Source organism: Miscanthus floridulus, chromosome 11, assembly GCF_019320115.1.
Source record: "Miscanthus floridulus cultivar M001 chromosome 11, ASM1932011v1, whole genome shotgun sequence".
NCBI classification, from domain to species: Eukaryota; Viridiplantae; Streptophyta; class Magnoliopsida; order Poales; family Poaceae; genus Miscanthus; species Miscanthus floridulus.
The window spans coordinates 75,947,167-75,966,277 of NC_089590.1; the positions used below are offsets into that span (position 1 = coordinate 75,947,167).

The following is a 19,111-nucleotide window of genomic DNA, read 5'->3' on the forward strand; positions in this document are numbered from 1 at the left end:
AGTTTACTTAGTTGAAGGACTAGTTTAATGAACTAACAACTATAAAGCCTAAACTTTAGCCCTTCGCGCTTTTAACTCTTCTTAGCTGAGTTTGAAGGACTTGTTTATTTAGCTGAAGGACTAGTTTAGTCAACTGGGTTCGAAGGACTAGTTTAGTCAACTAACAAGATGAAGCTTTGGTTAAAGGCTAATGTTAAGACTTAATCAGCTGGGTTTGAAGGATTAACTTAGTGAACTAATAAGTTGAGGCTTTGGCTAAAGGATAATGTTAAGACGTTGGCTAAACTTTAAACCATCCATTAGCGCTTAATCAGTTGTTAGCCCATGGGAGCCCTAAACGATCTCACGATATTCATGTATGGCCACAGGCCAGGCCCACGAGAGCACATGTCAGGTGAGGCCATGACCTCATGTATGGCCACAAGCCCACAAGAGCACTTTGTCAGTTGAGCCCATGCCCTCTTTTCATTCCGATACCGATCGATGGTATCATGAGCCAGGTTATTGTTGCAAAGAGCCAAAGAAATCTCCAAATCGCATGGTAGTCCGGGAAACCGTAGCATCTCGCTTGAACACTGCATTTTATTCCTCATCATCATAAACATGACATCCAAACTAGACATCGAGCATGCAGTACATCCGTCACTCCGATCAAGAAAGACGCATACAGCATACTACACTGCATGTCCCAACCAGACACACATGCACATACAAATAAAGCACAACACATAACGACGACTAGCTAGAGCTAGCACGGCGACCGATACTCTACGGCAGCGTAGGTACGTAGCAGCAGCAGCCGTAGGGCCATGCCACGCCGGCGGTGGTCGAGCGCCGCCGCCGTACGCCACCCCGCGCGCGGTATCCAGGAGCAGGACACGCGGTCCGCTCTCGCGTGCATCTCAAGACCCCTGCGCCTGGTCGATGCGGTGCTGCGCTGCGTCCTTGATGTCGCGGGCCTTGGACGCCAGCCTCGCCTTGGCGTGGTCCAGCTGGTCGGCGCCCGGCGGGTGCTTGCCCGTCAGGTACTTGTACATCCAGGAGAACACGGACAGCGCGGCGACGCCGAGGCCGCCGGAGGTGACGAACCCGGCCGCCATGAGCGCCAGCGCGATGGCGGCCGGCACCAGCACCGGGCTGAAGATCACCAGCACGGGTGTGGCCACCGTGAGCGCGATCACGGTGCCGGCCAGGATCAGCCCGGACAGCACCAGCATCGACCCGCCGAATGTCGCGGCCGTCGCGGCCTTGAGCGCCGTCATCATGGCTCCCTGCTTCTGCTGCTGCGCCTCGCCATGCATGCCGCCCCCGCGATGCTGGTCGCCGTAGCCCCCGCCACCTCCCGTCCCGCCCCGGTGGTGATCAGCCATGGCAAGCTGCTAGCTTAGCAGAGCGAGGTAGGTACCACGTGCGCACACTGCCCAGAGCGCCTACTACCGCTGCCACTGATGCTACGATCGACTACGAGTGAGGCGGACGAGGTCCAGGGAGAGCGGGGGTTTATAGAGGGCGTGGGGATGCGCGGAGGCGGGACCTGGCGCGGCCGCGTGGGACGCATGCGGGACTCGTGTCCAGGGCCGCGCGACACCTGTGTGAGGGTGTCGGGTTGCGCGGTTGCGCCGCTTCCGCGCGGCGATATGTACGAGGTTGTGGACGCCCTGCCGTTGGATCGGCCGCTGTTTGCCGGAGGTGGCGGGGCCGAATCTCATGTGAGTCTGGGCTTTTCTCTTTTTTTTTTTCCTTTTGTCTTCCGTGTCTCTGAAATCCAATTCCGTGTCGGAATTCCTTCCGTGTCTCACCATTAGCAGGCCTGCGATAGTCTGGGTCCATGCAATGGTTTCTGTGCCCATCGGCCCATACATTCATCTCACACCAAACGGTCCATTTTCTTCTTTTTATATTAAAAAAAAGCTATTCTGGTCTCTGATGCAGTAGTATGGACTAATCGCCTGATTCCGATGCTGGCGTGTATAGTCAGGAGGCCATGGAAACTGAAAAGCTCTGACTAGGATACTAGGCGAACGGGAGACAGGAATCAACGTTTTGGAGCCGTTCAAACCGTTGCTAGCGTGGCCACAATAGGTCGGTCACCCGGTTAGGCCCTCCATGTGAGTGATGCTTTAAAAATTTTTGACCGCCACGTCAGGAAGAGGGAATCGAATCCTAGATAGCTGCAGTGTTGTGTATACACAGGAATATTTTGTGAGACCCACAGAGGTCTCCCTTCCTCACACGCAGCAACCAAGGTGAGCAGCACCGGCACATAAGCATCGACACAAGAAATCTTTCTTTAATGTTTGGGCATCGGTGCAACTACATGCTTCGCTCCGGATTTTTCTGGCATCACTCGGTTTTGGACATCGCCAGCCAGTGGTAGGAGTGATGCTCCAAATTTCTCTCAGGCCTTATGCCTTCCTTTTCGAGATGAACCACTGAAGCCAAAGCTACTACTAGCACCAAGCTTTTGCCGGCCTCCTAATTTCGACTTTGTCCCTCCCATTCTTAGGGTGTGTTTAGTTCGCGAAATGAAAATTTTTGAATGTCACATCGAATGTTTCGGGGATGTTGGAAGGGGTTTTCGGATACTAATAAAAAAACTAATTACATAGCTCGGCTGGAAAACTGCGAGACGAATTTATCAAGCCTAATTAATCCATTATTAGAGCATGTTAGTACTATAGCACTATTGCTAATCATGGGCTAATTAGTCTTAAAACATTCGTCTTGCGATTTTCAACCAAACTGTGCAATTATTTTTTATTTTCGTCTATATTTAATACTCCATGCATATGCCGTAAGATTCGATATGATAGTTTGGGGTGAAAAATTTTTGGGAAGTAAACCAGGCCTTACTGACCCGGTGGAGCGGTGCAGCTTTGGCTTGCTGTTACACGTAGATCAGTTTCTTGCACAGCTCAAAAATTGATCCGCCTGATTTTGGCTGCAAATTTGCTTCACTTTCAAGTGTGTTCGACGGTAAGTAAATAAATTTCTTATTGCGTAGGACAATGGTTTCCACGTCAAGCCTATGTGGCTTGTGCCCCGCCACTCCTTTGGCAGCTTGCCCTGTGCAGCTGCTTGCTGCTATACAATACTTTGATGGGAACAGTTCCGCTCCAATTAAACCAAACACGCATTTTTTGCAAGGAAAAAATCGAAGCACAGCCCTTTCCACTCCAAAATGCCAAACTAAGCGTGCCTTTGTATCTCTCTTCTCCTCTCCGCACCTCTTTTCATAAAAAAGGGGCAGACCCTCTTTTTCATGCGAATAAAAATTCCTGCACAGCACATTATGAGTTCATGACCCGCTCACTATTCATGAAATAGTGGCCTGCTTTTGCCCCGTGACCTGTACTCAATCAGGTGCCATACTGGTCGACCGGCAAGTAGGCGGATCATATACACCTTTTTCCCTTTTGGTCCGCCTTTCCACCCAGAATACCCAACAAGTTGGAAAAAGGAAAAAAAAAACATCTCATTCGTATACTACTCCCTTGGCCCGTGGCCCAAGTCCAGCTGTTGCGCAACACGACAACGCTGTGGTGGATACTGCCTGGAATCATCAGTGAGGGTAATCCTCCTGTTAGGGCCCTACCTCCTGTAGTCCGCTGTGACGACGGACGCATGCTTATCCCTCTTTACATTACACAAGTCGCAGATAAGCACGTACTTACGTGGCCTCAGATTTTTATCTCGTTCGTTAGGAGTAAAGACGAGGGCTCCCGCTTCTGTCATCGCTTGCTTGCTGCGTGTCTTTCTCCCTTTCGTCTCTCTCCAGTACCACCGCAAAGCACGATGGCGACGCTGACGCCTTCGCGCCACTTGCTCCACCAAGCTATCGATCGGCACTCTGACAAATTTGTTTTCTATTTCAAATTAGTAAGACGCGTGTGGTTAAATCCTTTCGTTTTGGTTTTTTATCTTACACTCCAAATCCAATGTGTCCATCTTCGAGCTGGAGCTGTGCTAACCACCTCTCGATAGACATCGCTGCCGTGGGCAACCCACCTTCCTATTACGTCAGCGTTTGTTTACCGCTGGGCTGTGGGCTCTGCAATTTAGGTTTTAGCTTTTGAGCGGGTATATTATTGGATTTCGATTTCGTGTCATGAGTTCAGGTCGCTGTTCTGTTGACTTGCGCGCCTGTTTAGCCGCTGCTGGATATTTATCAGATGATGGCGCACTCATTGGAGGTACTACCAACGAACAAAGCGGATTGTTCTTGATCTCATCGTCTCCCTACGTTTTTTTTTACATTAAACTTATCAGCAGCACAAGCCCTGAGGCCTCAGCACACCACCCTGACAAGTGACAACGACGCATATACCGAAAATTCGTTTCGCATACAAGACACTTGATTACACACAGACAGCTTCTTTCATTCCGCTGGCGCGAGTTGCACGGAGCAACAGCGGCATCCGGAGCGGAGCTCGTCCGGACCCCAACCAATTGCGCCCGAGCTTATCGCATTCCATCCGGTGGAGCTGTCACCGGGATGCGCGCGCGCGCGCCGTCGCATTCGCGCGGCCCCGTCGTGCAGTGCACCGCGCAAGTGCAGCGCAGGGCCTTGTTGTCCTGTTCCTCCGCCTTCGCTGGCGCATCATCATCCGTCGTTGCACGCCTCATTGCCTCGCCGCGGTGCCCGGTGGCTGGCTGGCTCTGACCGATCGGCGCGGGGCTAGATGACGAGCTGCTCCACGCGCGGCGCCATCGCCGCCTGCTCGACCGGCGCGGCAGGGAACCATGGCTGGGCCGGCCGGTTAAGCTGGGAAGGCGGGGGCACCAGCGCCATGGCCATGTTGGCAGCCGCGGCCTCGCCTCGCTTCCGCCTCTTGGGCGAACCGCTGGTCGAGGACGACGAGGACGACGAGGAGGAGGAGGAGAAGGACGAGTCCGAGGAGGTGGCGGGCTCGGGCGACGGCCGCTTGTCCCCGGCGGCCGCGGCGGCGATCTCGGAGCCGATGCGGAGCGGGAAGTTGAGGAGCGCGCGCGAGCCGCGCATGCGGTAGGCGGCGCGGTCGTAGGCGAGCGCGGCGTCCTCGGCGGTGTCGTAGGTGCCGAGCCAGACGCGCGCGCCGTTCTTGGCGGGGTCCCTGATCTCCGCCGCGAACTTGCCCCACGGGCGCTGCCTGACCCCTCTGTAGTGCTTGCCCCTGGCCACGGCCGCCGCGGCCTCCTCCCGCCTGGGCGTGGCGGCCGCCTCGCCGCCCTCGCTGCTGGGCGTCAGCGGCTCCGCCGGGTCCAGGAGGCCGCCGAAGCAGGAGGAGGAGCCGTCGTAGGAGTAGGAGTAGGAGTGGGAGTCCGGGGACCGCACCGTCTCGGGCTTCACGTGCGCGAAGGAGCCGTCGGGCAGCCAGCCGTAGGCGAAGGCGTCCTGCAGCGCCCCGAACACCACCATGTCGTCGGCGTCGTCGGTGCGGAACGGGAGCGAGCCGCTCCACTGGTCCGCCACCAGGCTCCCGAAGCTCTCGTCGGCCGGCCGCGCCGCCGCCGGCTCCTCCAGGAGGTGCTGCCGGATGGTGTCCAGCACCAACGCCTCCGACGCCGGGTTCAGCAGCATCCTGGAATCGAGTTCTGTCTCTCTGTTTGGTTTATGAGCTGATGACGAAACTGAGAAGGAGGGAGTGAGCTGTGTGCCTGTGTGTGTGTCGAACGGGAATGGAAGAAGTGATCGAGTTGAACGGCGAGGGCTGGGCCGGGGGCCGGTTTATATAGGCGGAGGCGGGTTCACACCGGCGTCGCGGTTCGTTGAACTTTCCTAACCTGGAGCCACGTGACGGAATGGGGTTTTCCCCGGTAAAAATTAAAATAAGCAGCGGTCAAGGCCCAGTTATGCGACGCTAACGCTAGTGCTAGTGATTGCAATCTAGTCGGCTAGAGTAGTTTGCGGGGAGGGCCGCTCGCTTTCCGCGCCCGGCCGTTGGTTAGATTAGAAGAAGGATCGGGATTAGCAGTCCGGTGGCGTCAGCGATGAGGTCGGCGTCAGCTGGAGGTGGATCGCTCGCGGCCGGGCTCGTCTCCTCTCGTCCCGTCGTGGCGTTGGGGGCACCGGGCACGCAGGGATCGGGATCGTGCCTCGTGTGTGCGTGCCGCGGCGCCGTTGGCCCGTGCCACCGCTCGGTGCTTCTAGATGGTCCAACGCCTGCCCTGCCCTGGTCTGCCCGGGCGCATATCCCGCCTCGGGGTCTCGGGTATATTCACACGGCGATCTCGCGTGATGATCAAGAAGGGACACTTGTTTTTTCCCATGTCTTTGGTGATTTTTATTATTATACGAAAAGCTCTTCGAATCGGGTCTCTTAAGCAGCTGACTTTTGTAGATAATCTCGTGACACCAAGTCCTGAGCTCCTGACCTGCATTTCTCTCGTGTTTTTTAGACGAGAGGCGTTTTGTTCCATGGAAATTCCTCCGCCGTAAGCAGATAAAAGAGCGCGGAATCGACACCGGAGCCGTGACAAGACCTATGGATGGATCTGTATTCAATGCGGTGGCCCTGAAGCTTTGCCGTTGCAGGAAGAAATGGCGTGGAAGTCATGTGGTGCATTGCTTCTAGACCGTCTTGTGGTTGCACTAGAAGACGAGAGGATAGAGACGGCCACAGCTTTTGTGGGGGCCCAGCCCGTGAGGAGAAAGACGAGAACACTAGGGCCTTGTTTAGTTCTCTTCAAAATTCCAAGTTTTTTCACTCTCTCTCCATCACATCAATTTTTAGCCGTTTGCATGGAGTATTAAATGTAGGTAAAAAAAATAACTAATTACACAGTTTAGTTGAAAATCACGAGATGAATCTTTTGAGCCTAGTTGGTCCACGATTGGACAATATTTGTCAAATAAAACGAAAGTGGTACTACTCATCAAGTTAAAAAAACTTTCAATCTAAACGTGGCCTAGTAGAGCTTGAAAGCATCAACAGCTACTTTTATCCTGGACTTTCTGAAAATCTGAACGAAGGCACTGCACGCTGCAGGCCGCAGCCTGCCTTCTTTCACCCGCTGAGCTTCTCTCTCTCTCTCTCTCTCTTATATATATATATATATATATATATATATATATATATATATATATATATATATATATATATATATATATATATATATATATATATATATATAGAACAACTACTCTATAGCTGGCTACAAAATAACCTATTCTGTAGCCACTTTGAGTTACTATAATTACTATGTTAATTTATGAGATTATAGTAACTCCTTACTAAGTGGTTTACTATAACGTTATGGTAAATATCCCTATGTGTTATAGTAACCCAACTATAGTAAATATATATTGACATTATCGTAAATTAGTATATAAAATTATGGTAAATGGAGGTGGCTACAGAATAACTTATTCTGTAGCTGGCTACTGAATAGCCTCTCCCTATATATATATATATATATATATATATGTGTATGTACGTACTCGTACTCCTATCAACGTAGCGTGATCGTCCAAAGGCGGATGATCTGATCCACTCGTCCTGATATCCACCGTACATGCACGCAAGTCTGTAGTCTAGTACGTATCATTCACTGTAGGGTATCTAGAAACGTTGGCGGTACAGTAATTGTTACGGCCGATAATGGGTGCAATGACAGGAACTGAGGACTGAAGATTTCAAGGCCTTGACGTGGTTTTCCAGCTAGCTACGCCGAATTTATCAACTATTAAATAGTTTTTTTTTCTTACAACAAATCAGTCTCAATAAACTTATGAGCCGCAGAAACCATCAGCCAATAGAGCCCCGGGTGATCCATGACTGCTTAGCTTTCGTTGTAACAGAGTCGCGCCAGTGGGACTCTTGCTTTGCTTGCACAGACATGCTGTTGTCCGAGAATTATTTAACAGCGGAATACGTGATTTTCTCCGGATCACGACTCCGGAGGACACATCAGCTGCGTGGAAGTGTTGGAAAGCCTGTTGGTTGGTTGATTTTTGGACTGATAAACTTGACTGATACTGGTTTATTATGAGAAAAAAACATTATTGATTAACTGATAAGTCCAGATTGAAACTAACAAACGAACATGCTGATGATGTCCAGAAGTTCTGTTCCAGCATTCGATTGCGACGCGCCTACTATTTAGCATAGTGGAGCGTGGCTAGGGCGTTTTGTCATTTAGGAAATGTGCGAATTAAACTTCCAAAAAAATGTCGAATTGGTAACGTTTCAGGGTGCAGTACCAGAATCGTATATTCATTCCTATCAGTTTAGAGCACCAGTTTATTACGAAATGGCACATGCACGAACGCTAGTTTCTTAATCTTAAGGGGCAAGATCCACAGAAAATTCTGGAGCTGCTTGTTGGATAGTGATCAGGTCCATAGAAAAATTTGGCCATTGGACAGTAGTGATCCTTTGGAGCTGCTTATAAGGTCTGAATCAGAATAAATCCGCCGGCAGCTCAGACTTCTTATCAAGGCTGATCACGACGGTTATTGTCATCGCTAGCTCGACACTGAATCGAATCTAATCTAATCTAATCTGCCACAGGCTGCTGGTTTGTGGTTTCCAGTTCCAACCACCATCCGTCACTGCCCGCCACAAGGCCACCACGGTTTTCGTTTGGTTCGTATTATAAACAAAGGAGCTCTATGGACTATGGGTGGGCGCATACTCCAGGAACAGATGGTTAGACTAGTCAAAGGTCAAGACAGACTTTGACCGTGGACTAGTCCTGAGCCGCAGGACCCACGCCCACCCCACCCCCACCCCACGTCTGCCGGTCTGGGCTCCAGGTCACGGGCGCAGCGAAGACTTGCCTTGTCGTGCGTGCGGGAGACGTCATGGCCCACGGCCTCAACTGCAGCGGCAGCTTCTCGGCTCCTTCCTTCCTGCCGTCATGCTTCTGCTGTCTCTGCCCGCGATCGTATAGTAGTAGCTGCCTGCCTGCCTGCTCGTGCAGGCACAACAATGCTTCATGCACCATCAGTCCGTCGCTCCCGTCCGATCTGGAACGGACGCCCCGTATTGACTTCAGCCAGCATGCAGGCTCGACATAATGAGCCCTTGTTTAGTTCGCGAAAACTTTTTTCAAAAAGTGCTACAGTATCCATTACATCGAATTTTACAATACGTGCATAGAGCATTAAATGTAGACGAAAACAAAAACTAATTGCACAGTTTGGTTGGAAATTACGAGACGAACGTTTTGAGCATAATTAGTCCATGATTGAACACTAATTGTCAAATAAAAACGAAAGTGCTACGGTAGCCCAAATTCCCAAATTTCACGAACTAAACAAGGGTTGAGGGTGTTCGGCTGGCTGTTGGCCGGCTGAGGCCCACTCACGAAACCGCTGTTTACGTGAACAGTGTTTTCAGACAGAATAATATTTTTAATCTCGCAACCATCAATCGGAACAGTATTTTTTATTTATTTTTCAGTCCTGTCCAATAGTCTCATTACACATGTACATGCCTGTGTCTAGTAGCGCAGCGCAGTATAGTCACGGGACCAGGGAGAAATCAAAGGACCCTCTTGACGCCCGTGTCCAATCTGTTTAAGCATGAGGCGACAGCAACAGCACTGTTTAGGTAAGCTTTGGACAGTGGGGACTTCAACGTGCTGCAGACTTCAGTCCCGCCTCTACCTGTAGCTTCTCACTACCTGCGGAGGAAGTGTTCGGCTGATACGAAATATTTACTGTTTATACTGAAAAACACTGTTTATATTAAAATGTTGGGAAAATACTATTCTAGTAACACTGTTTATATTAAAATGTTGGAAAAAAATATTATTCCAGTTGAAAAAAATAAACGGAACAAGTCGACTCGTTTCCAGACGAACACAGCCCGAAGCATCGGCTACTAGTAGTTTTACCTTTTGGTTGGCCTGAGGCTGAGAGGAGTAGTCCATCTTGTCCACGGTCTCCCACCGGGACTCTGACCGCACGTTTCAGTAAGTCGATGGCACCATGCTAAACTTTGCGGCGAGAATCGTCAAAGGGGCGCATGGAAACGACGGTGTCTTCTATTCGGCGTACGTGCGAATCGACCTTTCCACGAAGCACGAATAATAATATAATAGTCCAAGGTGCTGACGGAACTTATTGCTGCTACGACTTGTAGAGCTGATTTGTTGTAAGAGAAAAATATCGTTCTATGACTGAAAAAATGTAGAGCTGATTTGTTGTAAGAGAAAAATATCGTTCTATGACTAGAAAAATAAGACTGATTCTAGCTTATAAACTAAGCGAACGTAGGCGAAAGAGTGCACAACCTTCTCGTCTTCTCCGCAACAAGGCCATGACGATTGAAGAAAGAGTGCCCGCGCGGCACATGCCATGCCACTGCTGTCTCGGAAAAGCTTCGATGACTGAAGCTGCTCGGTGCTTTCCGCTCTGCCTGCGCCCATATATGTACGAGTGGCATCGGCGTCTTGACGTGGAAAATCGAAGCTAACTCGATTGGTTAAGCTGTATGCATGTTTAGTGTACTAATAATGTTTACCTCGATACTCTGATTAATATTCAAAGTGCCTATCAGATGATGCATGCTGGTCTTTGTAGCGATTATTGGCCATTTGACTTTATCGTCCTATTCCAAAATACATTGCTCAACGGAACTGAGATCTCCTTCCTGCAAAGCCCTTTTCACACCCCCATCAAAGACGTTTCCTTCCCCGTTGTCAGGAGTCGGCGATGGAGTAAAATAGTGATGGCTCTCCCTCTCCGTCTCCGCGCGCAGGAGGATCGATCGGCGAAAGGTTCCCTTCTTCGTTCCCTGTGAGCCGGTCAAGTTTAAAATTTTGCAGCTTGAGGTAGACGGTGCACTGCACAACCTGACGTCCAAGTCCAGCGACCAAGACTCGCACGATTTGTCGATCAAATTTTCTTATTCTTATCAGCGTGACAGCGAGGGTCTGGACTCTGGAAGCCGTGGAGTTCTGGCAGTCTCCTCCTCCGCTTGCGTTTGCGTGCGGAACCAAACAAACGCCTCGAAGCGGAAATATACGTAGCACAATACTTTGTGCGCGGGAAACTGGACGTCTCCATCGACGCCGCGATCATATATTGTGTTAAATGTCTAGTAATTTATATGTGCTCCGATCCTTCTACGCTGTTTCCGCCGTAGAGTCTCCGATAATCTGGCGGATCAAATTTTCCACGCTTGATGTGACTGGATCGAGTGGAAAAAAAATGAAAGGCTCTGTTGCGTGATCGAGGACGACACTGCAACGGCTAATGGCATGGTGACACAGGCCGTCATCGCACGATCGTGTCACGTGCAGCCGCGAGTACACTGTACACAGTACACGTACGAGAGGGCGAAACTTGCCAAGCCAAAGACTTTTCCGTGCCTTTGCGCATTAGCGAGGTGCTAGCTTAGCTCCACCATCCATCAGGTTTCTTATTTTAGATTTTAGATGAGATCTACGAGTGCACGACGACAAAACGCTTCAAGCCTGCCTTTGCACCACCAAACCATCGTCCCACAAATCAGGGGACGGGGACGGGGACGGGGACGGCTACGTACTGGCCAGTGGTGGCAGCATACACTGGATCTGGAGCCTTTTCATGACACATGCTCAGTTGCTGCTGAGACTTTTCAGACTTCCTTTTTTTTTTAATTCAGGCTCCAAAATTCGTGTTTTCTGTTGCATTACGACTTTTAATTTCTATATACAGGTACGACAAGCGTCATGCGACGTATGTGCTCCGTGGATTATTGATGTACTAGTCTCGCTCGTGAGTTTCAGACTTTGTTCGTGGGGATAAGAATGAGATTTCCGTGATAAATCCACATCCATGTTTGCTTAGCTACTTTTCAATTATAGAATAGTGTTTTCCTCTCACGACATTTCAGCATAAACTAAATTTCAGCATAAGCGAACAGGGCAAGAGGCATCATTTGCGGAATCGTCGACGTGGACGTGTGGCGCCGATGCAAGTTGGCTGCCCCGTATGGCCGTATTGGGTTCATTGCATCCAGGCCGGAAAACGAAACCACCCACCTTAACGGAAAGTACTTTCATGCCGAACGAAGAAGTCATGGTGATCGATGTGATCCTCCGCACGCAGTCCGCATGGAGGCATGGATAAAATATGAGCCTCTCGTGCAGCACCATATACTGCACATGTACAAGGGAGAGTATGGAACCGGCCGGCAAAGTGACAGCCACTCGTGACTCGCATCCATGTTCGCTTGATCACCTCTCGCATCCATGCAGTCAGGGTTTATTTTGGTTTCCATCGCCTACGCCCCAGCAGTCCCTGAAAGCCGTTCGAATATCACATTTAGAAAAACAAGTGTCCAAGCATTCAATTGATCGGAGTTAAAAAAATCTTTTAAACATGTCGCTCTGGTCGATCACAATAGGAAGATTTGACGTGGGTTCTTTCAAACATGGGGAATATATGCTTCGAATGAATGTTTGCGATAAAGAAATAAGAATTAAATAGAATTTGCTTGTGGTTTATGGGCCAGCACAAGAGGAGAATAAAGTTTGTTTCTTAGCTGAACTATCTCGGTTTTGTGCCTCAAATAGTGAACCTTTGTTGATTGGTGGTGATTTTAACATTATTAGATACACAAAACAGAAAAATACCATGGATGATGTTAATAGACATACTCCACTTTTTAATTCTTTGATACAATTTTATGAACTGATGAGAGAGTTAATAATGCCAAGTCTGCTCTCGATAAGATTCAACAGAAATTAAAAATTTTCAAGCAATTTTTTAAAGAATGGGGGTTTAGCTTACAAGGAGAGATGAAGAAAAAGAAAAGAAAAGAATACCAAACTGAGCTCTCTGAGCTTGAAATTATTCAAGAAGAATATGGGTTCACTGATGACCAATTTGAAAGAAAAGCTTGGTTATTGTCTGAAAACTTAAAGTGTTTGGAAGAAGAAATTTACTGGTATGAAAGAAGTCATGCTACATGGTTGCTTAAAGGAGATAACAACACTTCATATTTTCATAAATGTGCAAATGGCAGGAAAAGAAAGAATAACATACTAAGTTTAGAAAAAGATGGGCAAATAATTGAAGGTGAGGTGATGATCAGCTATTAGAACATGCCTCTGAGTATTACTCTGAACTTTTTGGTCCTCCTATTGAACATGAGATCCAAATGGATCCTGAAATATGTGAAAAATATACCCACTATGTCTGCAATTGAAAACTCTCTTCTATGTAGACCATTTTCTAAAAAGGAAATTAAAGAAGTTCTTTGAAAAATGGAAACGAATAAAGTAGCTGGACCTGACAAAATACCAATCGAATTTTATCAACACTGTTGGGAGATTGTTAAAGCAGACATTGTGAATTATTTGATGATTTCTAAAAAAAAGTTGACATTAGCAGAATTAATTATGGAATTAACACATTGTTACCCAGAATAAAAGAAGCAAGCAAGATTCAACAGTTTAGACCCATTTGCCTTTTGAATTGATTATACAAATTGATGACTAAGACTCTGACCATTAGATTGGAAGCTGTTGCTAATAAGTTGATTCATAATACTCAAACTGCTTTCATGAAAGGAAGGAATATCATGTCTGGCATAATGTGCCTTCATGAAATCCTGCATGAAACAAAAAGAAGAAAAGAAGTGGGAGTGATTTTGAAATTAGATTTTGAAAAAGCATACGATAAAGTAAATTGAAAACTGATGTTCACCTGCTTAGAAAAAGGGGGTTCGATAAAAAATGGTGACTGTATTAGACAAGTGGTAACCGGTGGATTGTCAGTGTGAAAGTTAATAATAAAATTGGTTCCTATATCAAAAGTTACAAAGGAGTTAGACAAGGTGATCCTTTAGCACCAATTATATTCAACTTTGTTGCAAATTGTCTAACTAGAATGGTTTTGAGAGCACAATCCAATGGTCTGGTCACTGAACTAATCAATCACATTGTTCCTACTGGTGTGGCTATCTTACAATATGCTGATGATGCCATAGTCTTTTTGAAAAATGATGTTGAAAGAGCTGTAAACATGAAACTTTTGTTATATCTGTTTGAGCTACTAGCTAGTTTAAAAATAAATTTCAACGAAAGCGAGATTTTCATGGTTAACGATGAAGAGAATTGGGGCAACATTTATGCAGAAATCTTTAACTGTCAAGTCAGACTTTTTTTCTATTAAATATCTGGGTGTCCTTGTTAGCCCAAGTAGATTGAGAGTTAGTGATTGCCCCCCTTTAGTTGAAAAAAGCAACAAAAAACTTGATGTTTGGAAGGGTGGAACAATGTCCACTGCAGGAAGAACTACTTTGATCAACTCCAGTTTGAATAATTCACCAATTTATCATATGTCAGTTTATCTACTTTCTAAGTCTACCATCAATGCTATGGATGAAATCAGAAGACCTTTTTTTTTGCAAGGAGGAGGGACTAAGAGAAAATATCATTTGATTAAATGGGAGATAATTTGTAAAAGCAAAAAGAAGGGAGGCTTGGGCATTAAAAATTTGAGAAAAATGAATATCAATTTGCTTTGTAAATGGTGGTGGAAATTAGAAGGAAGAAGGTTTATGGCAAGTAATAGTTAAACATAAGTACTTGAAAAATAAAACCATTCATGAGGTGGGACACAAACTGAATGATTCTCCAATCTAGCATGATTTACTTAAGATCAAAGATATATATTTGCAGGGAAGAAGTGTTTCAATAAAAAATGGTGATAAAACCAGATTTTGGTTTGACCCTTGGCTTTATAATGATCCATTGTACATGCTGGCTCCAAACCTGTTTGAATTATGTGAAAAATAAACAGATTATTGTTGCACAAGCTATGAGAGATGAAAGTATTACATTTAGAAGATGCTTATATGAAGATATGAGAAACAGTTGGGAAAACATTTGGGAAGACGCCTCAAACTTCCAGCTGGGAAGTGAGGCTGATATTGTAACAAGGAGAAATGGAAAAAACGGCAAATTTACTGTCAAATCTATGTATAGCAGTCTTATTAGCTCTGAAAATGGCATTTATCACAAACAAATCTTAAAATACCAGCCAAAATTAAAATTTTCTTATGGCTTATGTCCAATGATGCTATTTTAACTAAAGAAGGTGATCCGAGGTGTGCCTTTTGTGACAAATATTGAAACCATATCTCACCTTTTTTTTTCCAAATGTCCTGTTGCAAGAGTTATCTGGTAAATTGTTACGAAATGTTCTGGAGCATCTAACATCACTACGAATTTGCAACAATGCTAGCAATGGTGTGAAGTTTGGCTTCCAGTTGGGTAAGAAGTATCACCCTTGGGGTATAGCGGCTATTTGTTGGGCGATATGGAAATGTAGAAATAGAGCTTGTTTTGAAAAGAAATTAATCAAAAGTCCTTTAGAAATAATGTGTCATGCTTGTGCGCTTATGCAATATTGGTCAGATTTGTATGCAGAAATGGATCAAGATCAACTTGTAGAAGGTGCAGATTTGATGCTTAAAGTGGCGAAGGAGGTCCTGGCGGCCCAGCCTACAAGACAGGCGACCCAACTTCTACTTCAGAATGATGATCTAGAGCAAGAAGATGACTCCACTTGAATGAAGCAGTTCTTGGGGTCTTTCCAAGCTGATGGGGACGTGTTTAACTTAGCTGATGAATAGCTTCTTCTCTATCTTTGTCGATGATGTTTCCGTCCCTTTCTTGTTTTGTTTCCCAAACTTCTGGTTGAAGGGTTAACTCTGTGAGCAAGTGGCTTAGGTTTTGTTTCTGCAAGTCTAAACGTTAGTCAGTCGGTGATCAGGTTCTTTTCTGTTGGTTAGCGTGCCGGTCAGTCGTTTTGATGGCATTTTTCTTTTTCTTAGTTCTATCTGCTCTGTAATACTCTGAATGCTTGTATTTCCGTTATGCTATAATGGAAATGGGGGTTCCCCGTGTGGAAAAAGAAGTGTCCATGCATTCAATTGAACGGAGTTAAAAAAATCTTTTTAAAATGTCACTCTGGTCCATCACTATATTAGGATGGAACTAACATATAATCCTATGGACTATTTTAGTATTTTATATGCGACCTGTATGGGTGATCTGCCGTTGCATCATAGGAGAAAGCAAGTCCAACAATTACAAGACAAATTGCTAAACTAATTTTACAAGAAAGGAACGAAAAAGAACAAGCAGCTTTCGCCGCCGCGATGCTAATAATGGTACCTGAGACTGTAGGATATTCCTGCTCTATAGATTGCACACGTGGCTGTTATGCGAGATACTAATAACAAAGTGCACTGTGATGGCCACTTGACCAATATAGACATGCTCGCTCCAGCTGGCCAGTGGCCCAGTGCATGCCTGCGTCGAGCGATGCATCTTCATGCAACGCACAACAGAGAAAAAGTCATCCATGGCACTTTCAGAAACCAAACGAGGCTTTACATTTCAACCCCGTCTGGCGTCTAGATGCCATGAACCGGAAGTTGCTGTCGCCTTGTGATTATCCGGCCTGCAGCTGCCAGTGCTCACAGTAGCATCCACCAAGTAGCGGTTGCAACTTCCAAGGCGCTCCTTCCTGGGCTAAGTTGCTGTCGCCTTGTGATTATCCGGCCTGCAGCTGCCAGTGCTCACAGTAGCATCCACCAAGTAGCGGTTGCAACTTCCAAGGCGCTCCTTCCTGGGCTCCGTCTCAAATGCCTCGTGCGACGTCGAAGCGTCCCCGGTTGCGTCGAGGCGCCCCCCCCCCCCCCCCCCCCCCCCCCCCCCCCCCCGATATAGAGGTAATCCTGCAGGCAGCAGGCAGTAGTCTGCTCTGTTTGGTTTGGTTTTGCCACCTGAAAAGTGTCTTCGAGTTCAGTTGTGCGTCATGTCCCCCCCCCCCCCCCCCCCCCCCCCCCCCCCCCGATATAGAGGTAATCCTGCAGGCAGTAGTTTGCTCTGTTTGGTTTGGTTTTGCCACCTGAAAAGTGTCTTCGAGTTCAGTAGTGCGTCATGTTCATGGACATCAATCTTCTAGCTGGTACTGAAGTAGTAGGAGCTAGTAGTAGCAGAGGTGCTTGAGCGGCCGCTGAAGATAATGGATGGCAATGTGTAATGGCCTGTGCGGGCGCACCTCTCGGCACTGCAATACGCTGCGCCGCCGTTTTGTAAAGAGAAACCGCTCGCGCCCAGTAGTACACGTGTCGCCTGTGAATTCATGGAAACATTAGTTATGCTGCTAGCTTTACCTGCAATTTTGGCAGCATTCCAGCATCAGATTATCTCTTGGCTCTTAGCTTTACCTTTTTTGGAGTATTTTTTATAAAGAAGCATTGCAGGAAAGACTTGTATTTTGAGGGTTTTCTTTTTTAAGGGGAACTTGTATTTTGAGGTGCACAAGAAGTCCGAGAAAGGCCCGTAAATACCAAGTCTGACAAAGGCCCAGAAATACCATACATTGCGGGCGCTATCAGAAGAGTTCTGAACAAACGGTGTATATTTGTTGCCCCATCTCAAATTATATATTACTTGTCTTAAGTTAAATTTTGATCAAGTTTATAACAACGGGTATATATTTATTGTTCCATGTTCTTATATATTTTGTCAAGACGTATTTTACGGAGAATTTAATAAAACTAGTTGGATGCGTAGATGTTAGTGATGGGTTAGAGATATTTAACTTAATATAAATCCAAGTGGCCTATAATTTTCTTCCGGTGGAGTAAAACGCAAGCGTTCAACTAGTGGAACATTTTGCAACTTGTTGAAATATTAGCTAGTTTTTATTTCTTGTGGAATATTTTTCTCGCAAAGCTCGAATGTCTTTTATTCTCAGCTAGCATATTTTCCTCGTTCACTCTAGAACATCTCTTATTTTAAGCTGGAACATTTTTGCGAAGCTAATATTTGTTGTTTATATGTTTGGAGAGCTTTGCATATATATATATATATATATATATATATATATATATATATATATATATATATATATATATATATATATATATATGTTCTACTTTGTATTCCTGGGAACAATATTTTTTTTCATTTGGATGCTGCACTTTAAATTCCAAGCCGGGAACAATTTTCAATTTTCTTAATTATTGGAAGGCAATACTAAGGGCTTCTCTAACAGTATGAGAACCTCTAAGCTGATAAAATGGAGGAAAAAGAGACCGAAGCAAGCAGCCATGAACATCATACTGTGAGAAAGGGATGCATTGTGTGGTAGAACCGTCTCATCTAATGTCTCCCAGGAGTTCTTGTCTTACATTAGACACTAAGTACTCAAAAGAGGACACTAAACTACGCAGTTCCATCGAGCACACCCCAAGAGAGAACTCGAAAATCCACATTTTTTCATCAGGATCATAAATGAGAGAATAAAGCTTACAATATTCTTAAGTCATTTCTTACATCACTTTGTTACAGTAACAAAATATTACCTCAATCGATTATAACAGCGGAATATAACAATGTTATCAGAGTTATAGGAGAAGCAAAGATTAATTTAATGACATGGTAGAACATTAACATAGTGGACCTTTTTATACGAGAGATGCTAACAAATTTTACATCTTTTCTTATAAAAACCTTTAGTGAATGTTATAAATAAACACCACGGTCGTAGCGGGAAAGGAATCATCTCTGAGCCCAGCATGAGGTTTTCACACACAAGAGTCAGCTCTAAGTATCCTCCGATCACCTGTAACAGGAGGAATAAAACCCTGAGTACTCGATTGTACTCAGCAAGACTTACCCGACTAGAGGAAAATAAAATACTCTAAGGATATGCAAGGCTATTTGGCTTGTGTGTTATTGCATCTGCGGAAGCATTACTAAACGTGCGTCCTTATATTCAATTTTATAGCAATCATCATTAGTTCATTAACTAACCATTCTATGTAAGCACATATGCTACTTTCAAGCAGGTGGTAAGCAATCAGAACCATTTTATCACCTTTCAAGTTTCAGTTTTTACTACGGTGCTAGACCATAGCCAAGTCGTACCGTCTCACAGAAATGACGATTCGCGAACCAATGTATTCTAGCTGGGTACCCCAAAACACACGTGAAAGGATCAAGATGCCCAAGAGGGGGTGAATTGGGCTAATTCTAAAATTCTTTGCAATAATGAAACTCTACACTTGGCCCACTTCACCCCTTGTGCCTAGAAAGTGTTTCTAATGTTCTACCGTACAAAAGTTTTGCAGCCTTAAGTTCCAATCCTACTTTAGCATGGCAATTCTAT

General features: G+C 46.0%; 2 protein-coding genes across 2 annotated transcripts; both read right to left on the minus strand.

Annotated features, from left to right (window-relative positions):
* Positions 1-772: 772 nt before the first annotated feature.
* Positions 773-1,434, minus strand: LOC136494440 (oleosin Zm-I). The gene has a single exon (XM_066490606.1). It carries the CDS (start codon positions 1,368-1,370, stop codon positions 903-905), a length of 468 nt encoding a protein of 155 aa, XP_066346703.1. The 5' UTR covers positions 1,371-1,434; the 3' UTR covers positions 773-902.
* Positions 1,435-4,307: 2,873 nt separating this feature from the next.
* Positions 4,308-5,685, minus strand: LOC136493453 (ethylene-responsive transcription factor 2-like). Its single transcript, XM_066489537.1, has one exon. It carries the CDS (start codon positions 5,558-5,560, stop codon positions 4,679-4,681), a length of 882 nt encoding a protein of 293 aa, XP_066345634.1. The 5' UTR covers positions 5,561-5,685; the 3' UTR covers positions 4,308-4,678.
* Positions 5,686-19,111: the final 13,426 nt, after the last annotated feature.

Coding starts and splice junctions, on each gene's coding strand:
- LOC136493453 (XM_066489537.1), bottom strand. CDS start 5,560: ATGCTGCTGAACCCGGCGTCGGAGGCGTTGGTGCTGGACACCATCCGG.
- LOC136494440 (XM_066490606.1), bottom strand. CDS start 1,370: ATGGCTGATCACCACCGGGGCGGGACGGGAGGTGGCGGGGGCTACGGC.